This window comes from Microtus ochrogaster, unplaced genomic scaffold (genome assembly GCF_000317375.1).
Source record: "Microtus ochrogaster isolate Prairie Vole_2 unplaced genomic scaffold, MicOch1.0 UNK17, whole genome shotgun sequence".
NCBI lineage: Eukaryota > Metazoa > Chordata > Mammalia > Rodentia > Cricetidae > Microtus > Microtus ochrogaster.
The window spans coordinates 2,902,549-2,912,787 of record NW_004949115.1 but is presented as its reverse complement, the minus strand read 5'-3'; the positions used below and the strand labels follow the sequence as shown (position 1 = coordinate 2,912,787).

The following is a 10,239-nucleotide window of genomic DNA, read 5'->3' as shown; positions in this document are numbered from 1 at the left end:
CACACACACACACACACACACACACACACACACACACACAGAGAGAGAGAGAGAGAGAGAGAGAGAGAGAGAGAGAGAGAGAGAGAGAGAGAGACCTACTACTACTGCTACTACAGAACACCACCTATTTTCTAGCCTCTAAAATATGGAATGATAGTACACATATAAGAACACTGGTATCCCTTTCATATGGACATTTCTTACTCTCAATCTTTTTTGGGGTACTTAGCTTTCTAAGTACTTGAAAGGCTACTTCCCTCCAAGACATGGGCAAGCTCTCCATTCAATAGCAGGGGGAAAACCATAAAGAATCACCTTTGTTCCTGAAAATAAAAAAAAACTTTCTAAATTTGTTTTTTAAAAGACGGATTACAGAGACAATCGCTGTTTTAAAACAATAGTTTTCGAAATTCATTCTGTGGAACAGTAGTTCCTGGAGATATTCTTAATTAAGAAAAAAAGAAATAAAAGTTATGTGAACAAATAAAATTGAGACACAACTCTTAGCTTATAGAGGCACCTCAGGCTCTAACGTTAACCCCCTTCATATTCAAATTCAAACTCAGAGTTGCTAGGCTGAAAACTTAGCTCTACTCTCAAAGCTGACCAGGGACCACTGTGGCATCCAGCCTGTATAAAGCCCACACCACATAAAAATTGGATCCTGGATTTTTCAGTATATCTGTGATTCTTACTATCCTAGAACACTCTAGTACAGACACTCTGAGAAAGGCCCTTATCTTCCCTGCCCCTTGCCTTTGCCATCCAAGAAAAAAGGTCTGGAAAAACATTTTTTTAAAAAAATGGATATACTAATACTATAATACTATCTTAAATATTAGCACATGAATGTGTCTAAAGTCTTTCAAGAAAGCAATACCGTAGGCTTTAAGGCAGGTTTTCTCAACATTATTTAACCATGCAAATAATTTTAATTATAACTGAGGAACAATGCGGAAAGGGTGTTTAATATGTGTAAATCATTGAAAATACCACATCAGAACAGTCCCTGGTTATTATACACATAATATCATTAAATCATTAAGCTTTTCTCAATAGGACATATGAGCTCTCCTTACCTTTTATTTTTAATTATAATTAAAATACTGTTGGTATAAACCAGTATTCTTTTAACACACACACACACACACACACACACACACACACACACACACACACACACACACACACACACACACAAACAGCTAAGAAGTTAGAAAAGTGCTTGACATATAGGGAAAAAATGAACATATTCGTGAATTGTTCTATTAAACACATAATCATTCAATGCTATATTAAAAGCTATTAGGGTTGTGTGTTTACACTTTAATGCACTCTTAACTGTATCCTATTTGCCATGCCAAAATTAAAAGATGCATCGTAGAATTTCTCTTAATTGTTGTATTATCTTTAAAGTTATGATCTTAATACAGCTTCATTACAGTAAAAATGACCTGCTTCAAAGATTGTCTATTCCAGATGCATACACACAGAATTTCTTCTTTTCATGCTATCACTTAAAAACTAAGTATTTCACTATAATATTTTTTATTAATTCATTTTAATTGGTGAATGCATGAAATAACCATCATCTGCCAATCTTAAAGCAACGTCAATAAACATGGAATGGAAGTGTAAAGGATTCTGCGGATGTCACAGTAATGCCGTGTTGTGTTATCATGATCATTAGTGGCTACAACCTCAGGATATGCATATTTTCATCTTATATACGCACCATTTGATTATCGAGAACCACTATTTCAACAGAATCAAGGAAGTTACAGAGAGCTAACTTTCTCACTAGGTATCTAATCTAATCTAGGAAATACTTCTCAAAATGTACTTTATCATACAATGCTGGCTTATTAGAATCTAACACTCCTGGAATACCATACCTCCGGACATTCCAAATGAGAACACGGGTGCCTTTTTTGCCTGGAATGGCATCGAACTGGGATAGCAGGTCTTTTTCACTGTTGAAAATTGAATAGTTCAAGATGGCTTCTAGGCTGGGCAAAGAATCTTCAGTAACAACCATTTTTTGTAAAAATAAATCAGTCAAAGAAAATATGAGGATGATATCAAGAAGTAAGAGTCATAATGAAACTGGCTGGGTCACAAAAAGGGACATGAGAAAAAGGAGGGCTAGCTGAGAAGAAGAAGAGGATCAGTGGGAGGGGCCAAGAGAGGGTGGGGTAAATATGATCCAACACAGTATATACACAAGAATTTGATGAGACACATTATTATACAGTTATACAAACTAATAGGTACTATAAAGAGGGCCTTTGGGGTTTCATGTAGACACAAAATCGACATGAAAGGGACAGGCATTACTGCTACGAGAAAAAGGAAGTGGAGAGTTGAAAACAGCTTTTTATTCAAACATGAAAATCAGTTATACTTGCTGAATACAGCTGCAAAGATGCAATGTAAACAAAGAAACTGCTTCGTCTGACGACAAAAAAAGGGGGGGTCGAAGGCCAAAATTTTAACTATCTGAAAGTAGCTGAGTCCCATTCCTCCTGCTGTATTCTCCCATCAGAAATGAGAGTCCATCCAGGTATGGACAAATGAACCATTCTGCTAGCAGGATAATCTGGGAAGTAGGACATTGCAAGAAGCATAACCACAAATGCAGTTAGCCCTTATGGAGCAAAGGCCCCGAGAACTTTACCACAGAACAGTGTCTAGCAAAAAAGTAATTGTATAAATCAAACTTAACAGTGAGAATTTGAACACAGAAAACAATTAAACTTCTGCTAATGGTCCAGTATTTTAAAAAATATTTTAGCTACATTCCAGATGTCTGAATAGCTTTTTAAATATAAAAACATTTGAAATAGTAAATATCAAGTAACAGCTGGATTTGACCCATAGAAGAGGTTCCACCAAAACAGTCAAACTAATATTTAATCAATTACTGTCCATTTATAGGAAGGATATTGCTTTGCTGGCTGAATGGGACAATTGGTACAATAACTGCCTGGGCCTGGATACACTCCAGGTAGGTCTGTGACAGAAGTCCAACAGTGAGGGTACCCCCATTCTTGGTGAAGACAAGAGCATCTTTTCCTAGGCGCATGGAGCCTGACTTGAAACCATTACCAAAGACCCCGATGGGACACTGGCTCTTCTTTATTACTTTATCTGTAAAGCCAAAGCTGAAATTACAGAAGAAAAAAAGAAATGAACAAGGTAAAAAGCATCCTAGAATAGTTCGCAGAGAGAATGGTTAGCTTGCACATGCGGAACAGCAACAAGTTCTGTTTTCACTCCCTTTGGTACTTCCAGGCAAAACATAGGAAATTACGATTGAGCTATGATACCAATTTTCCAGTGTGGCTTGTATGTACTTAAATATTAAATAGTTCTATATGCCAGAGTCACACTTTGTAAATGAAATGCTCCCATTGGCTAACATTAACAACAGGAGCCAGGGAAGGTCCTGTGCCGCTGCTTTTCTTGTTTAGATGAATCGGGCTGACTGCTCTGAGTTGTGGCGATATGAAGAGAGTTGTTACCTGGAGAGGGTCATAAAAGTACCAGTGGTGCTAAGTGAGGTACTTACACTAAGCGCCTTCTCGTCTGGTCACATCATTCTCCAAAAATCTAAAAGAGATCATTTATCTTGACAATTCCAACTCCCCACCCAAAGGATAACCCTCCTAATTCTAAGCCTCTGTTTCATCGGCTGGGACAGTTCACTGGAACACTGCCAAGGGACAAAAATAGGTAGTCCTGCCTGGGAATATCTGCAGACAGCTGCAGTATAAAGTCTCTCTTGTTCTATTAAAGGCCTCTCACTGAGACACCTCAGCAAACTCAGCAGCCCCTTGTCATCAGCCTACTCAGAGTCAAAATCCTTCCCTTTCTTATGTTTTCCGTTTTGATACTCAGAAACACATCCAAATGACAGAATACAAAAGTATTTAAACATTAACACCTACAAAATGAACTTCCTCTTGTATCCTCTACCACCACAAAGAAATGCTAATTTTGAGAACTGTGTATCTCCAGATTACCCAATTTCACAATGATGTACACTGCCATTAGCTTACTATTCATTGATGCCCTATGACTTGTGCATTATGCTAAGCACTGGAGATGCAAATGGTAATACGACCCATATGATTCTTGCCCTCATAGCTGATAGCCAACAGGACTTCATGTATTAGCTGCTTCTCCAGTATCAATGAAAGAGACACTAGCTCCATATGGCACAACAAAGCAGGCTGCTCCTGGCCTTACTCTTTCCAGTGGGAGAAGGGTTCAGCTACCTGGTTTCCATTTCCAGAAGACTGTGCTTTTGTGTTTACTACCCAATAAAAGGGACCAGCCTTCAATTTTCTGTTAAAGGATGTTATGTAACAGTGTACTGATGTTCCCTAGGTCTCTGTGCATCCTACAAATAAATCTAATGTGAGCTGAAAGCAATTTTCAGGGAAGTGGTCCTCCAAAAAGAGAACACTGAGTTAATGTTATGTTTGGGCCTTAATGATTCCAGGAAGAACAGCTTATAAACTGCTAAGATTCTGATATTTTTATCTTTAATTTTAAACTGATTCTAGGATTTATTTTGAGAACGGGAATGTACTGTTCCTTATCTGTCCTCCGGATCTAATGACACATCTAAAATTCAGGGCTCTTCATAAACAGGCCTGCCACACAAAATGAATTTGTATGGTCATTTGGATTTTTTTTCCAATATCACAAAATTTTCCATTAGGTAGTCAAGGGAAAGTGGTACAACAGGCAATCAGTCCGTCTCTTATTTTCTAGTCTCCTCTACTTTTTGTCACCTATTACCCCCAATGTACACAGGCCCTTGTATTAGATATTGGAAGGAGAACAGATGGCAATATAAGGGTGAAAAGGTAAGTAACAGGCCTGAGTCAAATTCAGGATGGAAAAAGATAAAAGAAAGAAGAGACAAGGAAGCTTTAGACTTGGTTCTGTTACTAACACTTCCATGTGCTGTTTCAACTAAGGTCCCACGTTAAGCATTCTACTTAACTGCAAATACCTAAGACAAGAGCGCTCACCGTACTTAATAACAGAAATGTATCAGATTGTATAGCTTTATATAGCTAAAATAATTTCAGAAGAGCTATCTTGATTTAGATGGCTCATCTTCACTAAGTTAATCTTGTTCTATCCTCTCTTGTAACAAATACTATTGTCTATACACCAAGGGACTTGAAGACTGGTACTCTCAATGGAATACAACAATATAGCAATTTTCTCTCAAATACCCTTAAGATGTCAGGAATCTAGGTTCTAGAGAGATGAATTTAAGTTGGTTTGCTAGCAGGGTGGTGGCGCACGCCTTTAATCCCAGCACTGGGGGCAGAGGCAGGCAGATCTCTGTGAGTTCAAGGCCAGCCTGGTCTACAAGTGCTAGTTCTAGGATAGGCTCCAAAGCTACAGAGAAACCCTCTCTCAAAAAACCAAAAATAAATACATAGATAGATAGATAGATAGATAGATAGATAGATAGATAGATAGATAGATAGATAGATAGATAGATAAAATTTGGCTGCTGACCAATGAAACAAACCTTAGCAAAACTCCAGGGAAATACACAAGTAAGCATTTGCAGGCTTGTTTCCTAGGCATAGTGGTGATCTAACTTGTACTATAAGTGACTGAAAAACTGACAAGCAAGCCAGACAGTGGTGGCACACACCTTTAATCCCAGCATTCGGGAGGCAGAGGCAGGCAGATCTCTGTGAGTTCGAGGCCATCCTGGTCTACAAAAGCTAGTTCCAGGACAGGCTCCAAAGCTACAGAGAAACCCTGTCTCAAAACAAAACAAGACTGACAAGAAGGCTGTTACTCTCTGGCTGCTGTCTTGGAGCAGACTGACCTACTATGCTCTGTGATTCTGAGTGGAGGCAGCAAAGGCCTTCAGTCTGACTTCGTGCTTCTTTTTAATCCTTGACCTTTGGAAGAGGCTTCCCACCTTGCTGGGAAAGGCTGCTGAATGGGTATATACTGATTCCCATACTATCCAGGAAGCCAAAAAGGACAGAACAGTGGGACTTAAAAAAAACTGAAAGATTTTCTTTGATTTCGTTTTGTTCTTCCCCTTGAGGTGCCTTCACATGCCAGGCAAATGCTCACTTACTCAGAGGGACTACCTATTCAGCCCAGACTTTCCTTTTGTAGCTTACTTTTCATGGGTTTCTGTGTTTATGAAAGAAGCTGCTCCTTCAGTTTTGCACCCTAGTTTATCAGCCTGAAAACAGGAAGAGTAGCATAATGAGTCACGAAAACAGGCACAGGATACCGATAAATGTCAGAGAGCAAACAGAATGGCTATAGGCTTAATACTTTCACATGCTTTGCACAATGACTTCTAGTATTTTTTCCAAATATAAAATAAATGTAGCACAAAATGAAAAACAGAAAAAATACCTTACACAGTAATATATCAAAACTACCTCTAAAGTTTACAATATTTTTTTCCTTCAAAAACTGTGGTGGGCTAGGGCTGTGGAGACCAGCTAGAGCAGTACTTGCTGGCTGTGTACAATGTATTGCTAGAAAAACAATTGTGGGAAGTGAAGTCTTGGGTGGAATAGATTAGCCTAAATGATCTCCTTTAAATAGACGATATACTTTAGCTAGTGTGCATTTACTTTGAGATACAATCACAAGAAAAATCCAGTATACACACTACATGAAGTACTCATTAGCACAGTTTCCTAAAATTAAGTTTTAAATATAAAAAAATGTGCTCCGTGAAAATCAATGGGAAATATATTTGGTGTGATTGGAAAAAAATGTTATGGTTATGTAAGGTTCTGCCTGTTCTGCCTTGGCTTCTTTGGGTGAGGCCAAAATTTTGAATGGGTGATACTGATCCTTCATATTTTGCCTGAAATGTCGTTTTGTGAGCCATCAAGATGTCTCAGTAGGCCAAGGTACTTCCACCAAGCCTGAAGGCCTGAGTTCAACCCCCCAAACACATGATGGATCAAGAGAGCAAACTATTCAAAGTTGTCCTCTGAATTCCATATACAGGCTTTCCAACACACACACACACACACACACAGAGACACACACTCGCATGCACACACACACACACAATATTTCTTTGTGTAGTTTTTTTTTAACTTCATAGGCTAGATTCTTTTCCTTCTGCTAAATGGACTCAAAATTTGTACTCTTTCTTACCACTTACCTCTGGGTGAAAGAGCCTACTTACCCATAACACTAGCTAGCTTCCCTTTACCACTATACTATCGACACTTTTAGAGCACAGATTATATCTGTCTAGGTTATCACTGGCATTTGAAATAAGGCTTTGTTTCTGATTCATTCATTCATTCATTTGGTAGGAATTTACTGAATGAATGAGTGATTATTCTTGAAAGTATTTTATTTATTTTTACTTTATGTAAATAGGTATTTTGCCTGCATGCATTTTTGCACATCGCATTCATACAGTGCCCATGGAGGAAAAAACAGGGTGTCAAACTCCCTAAAACTGGAGTTACAGACAAGTGTGAGCCACCATGTGGATGCTGGGAATTGATCCCAAGTCCTCTGGAAGAACAGTCAGTGCTCTTAAACTCTCTGAAGCATCTCTCAGGGCCCTGAAATTATTTTTAAATCATCCTCTTCTTCCCCTCTTTCTTATAACTATATCAACTTTCATATAAATAGATGCACAGAAAAAATGGAAGGTGTTTCTATATTTGCTGGACCTACTGTTTGGTGCCCACGTAACTGGGATAAGGTGTTGTAGGAGGAAGTCAGTAAGTAAGGTGATCAGTGGGAGCTAGGGAGGGGGCTCAGTGAGTAAGCTGCTTGATGAGTGAGCAAGAGCACCTGAGTTCAGGTCTCCAGCACCCACATAAAAGCCTACACTCAACAAAGCATGCCTATAACCCCATCATCGAGGAGGTAGAAACAGAGGGATTATCTGGGGATTGCTGGCATGCTAGTCTAGATGAAGGTAAAACCCCAGGTTCAATGGGGAAAAAATGGGGGGAGAGTAACTGAGGACAACATCTGACAACAACCTCTGGCTTTCACAACACGGGCATGCATGTACACACAGATACACAAACATGCACATACAAAAAAACAGGTGACCAGCAATTTCAGAGAAATGTTGTAATGCAGAATTAGACATAAATATTAATAGTTCTATCCTATGTCGATTGTCTTCTTTTTAGCATGTACTATTAATTCTAGGAATAAAACTGATGTTGTGAATTAGAAAATCAAATCAAGTCTCTACCTCCACATTTACCACATACTGGACATACTTGGTCTCACTTCTAGAGATTTCCCTCGAGTTTTTGTTGGTTCTGTCTTATTTTGGCAAAACTCTGTAGCACAGACAAGCTTAGAACTCTCAATATGCCTAGCTTCTTCTCCCAAATTCTGGGATCACAGGCATGCCCTACCATACCTGCCACTCCAACATTCTTCTAAGTGAGACTAAGAGAGTAAGGGCTGGAGAGGTGGCTCACTGGTTAAGAGACTAAGGGCTGGAGAGGTGGCTCACTGGTTAAGAGACTAAGGGCTGGAGAGGTGGCTCACTGGTTAAGCACATCAGTTGTTTTTCCAAAGGACCTAGGTTCAATTCCCTGAATACATATGGCAGCTCAGAGCTTTCTGTAGGTCCAGTTCCAGGGGATCTGGGACACTACATGTACACAAAACATGCATATACATAAAACAAAATATTTTTTAAAGAAAGAGAGACTAAGGTAAAAGATACACAGACTGCTGAGTAGCAAAATATAACCTCTTACTTTGACCAAATTTCATTTTTGTTTCTTTGAGGAACAAAGGGATTTCCTACAAACAGCTACTAATTCAGAACACTTTCCAATAAAACTATGAGACAATGAATTTGTTTTCCATTTTTAGGATTCTGAGCCCTTTCACTCCTGGTCAGCACTGCTCCATTGTTACCCACGCTTTACATGCTCCAGTTCAGGAAGCACACTGAGAGTTAACAACCATATCCGCTCAAAAGGAAAAAAAGAAGGAAAGGGTTGAAGAAACACCCACCTTGCACCAAGTGATATGGGGAGACAATAAAGCACAAATTTTCACCACCACAAACGTTGAAAAATAAATAAACGAACTCGGTATGTCAGTAGGAATTTATCTTCAGCTTCACTGGTCAGAAAATACCCCTTCTTAACTCCACAGCTCTACGGTAAACCTTCCAAGACTATGTATGTGAAGCCTTTAATTCACCTTGCATGGGGTTTCCTTATGCTCAGGCACTTCACAGTTCTGACCCATGAGTCATACCAACTCCAGTACTTAGGCCTTAAGAAGGAGTTTCGGTGAATTATGAACTGGAAAAAGGGATCAGATAAATGAAGAAATTCAGGGTTTTATTTAGAACATTTTCTCTTCTTGAACTGCCAGGCCTTGCTCCCTACCCTTTCTTACCTTGTTAAATTTGAGCCATTCTTCACATCTCAATGTGAACAGCATTCTAACTAGGAGACTTTCAGAGACCTCTGAGGTCCCATGTATCTCATGCTTTTCTATTTTTAAGCTTAGAGTCTTTTATTATGGTTACTTGCCTCAATCATCTGAACTGGCAGCTAGATTCTAAGTTCCTTGCAGGTAGAAATATTGTCTGCTTCACAATCAGAGTCCTCACACTAAGATATGCTTCATAAGTACCCATAGTGTAAAGAGAGATAAGTTAAAATACTACAGACAAGTTAACAAGCTGCAAATAAAGTTTGTGAAGTCAAGATAACGACATCGAATTTTTTACCTGAGCATTCGGTGGAGTTTGTGAGGTGTCATCCCACATCCATCATCAGTAAATGTTAAACAAGGCTTATTCTTGACCTCCTCAACATCTATAAAGACTGTCCTGGCAGATACATCTGGATCTACGGCATTATCTGCAAAAAGGAGAAATCGATAATCTATCAAAACCTCCAGTTCAGTACTAAGACATATAAATCTGTCTTTCATTCCTTCCTATGAAAGTCCCAGGAGGTAAATATGGAAACAATAACAGTGGTGCGCTTACTGAGTTACAGAGAACAGTGGACTTGATGGTAGACGGAGCCATGAAGCTGATTTCTAGGTTTCACAGAATGGATGATCCTGCAGTCTGATTTTCTTCTTATAAAAGCCAGGGTCTAACCATATGATCATTTCATTAGATGCTGAAAAAGCATTCGACAAAATTCAACACCCCTTTATGATAAAGGTCTTGGAGAGATTAGGGATACAAGG

The 10,239-nt window shown here is 39.0% G+C and overlaps 1 protein-coding gene across 3 annotated transcripts in view; it reads right to left on the bottom strand.

Moving 5' to 3' along the window:
• The window catches only part of Morc4 (MORC family CW-type zinc finger 4), a 57,763-nt gene that overhangs the window by 38,372 nt on the left and 9,152 nt on the right, over positions 1-10,239 (bottom strand). For all 3 annotated transcript variants that reach the window (XM_026789360.1, XM_026789361.1, XM_026789362.1), the window contains exons 3-5: positions 9,767-9,899; positions 2,947-3,164; positions 1,896-2,043 (exon numbers count right to left, since the gene is read on the bottom strand). In XM_026789360.1, the coding sequence (XP_026645161.1) occupies positions 1,896-2,043; positions 2,947-3,164; positions 9,767-9,899 (499 nt within the window). The remainder of the gene's footprint in view (positions 1-1,895; positions 2,044-2,946; positions 3,165-9,766; positions 9,900-10,239) is intronic.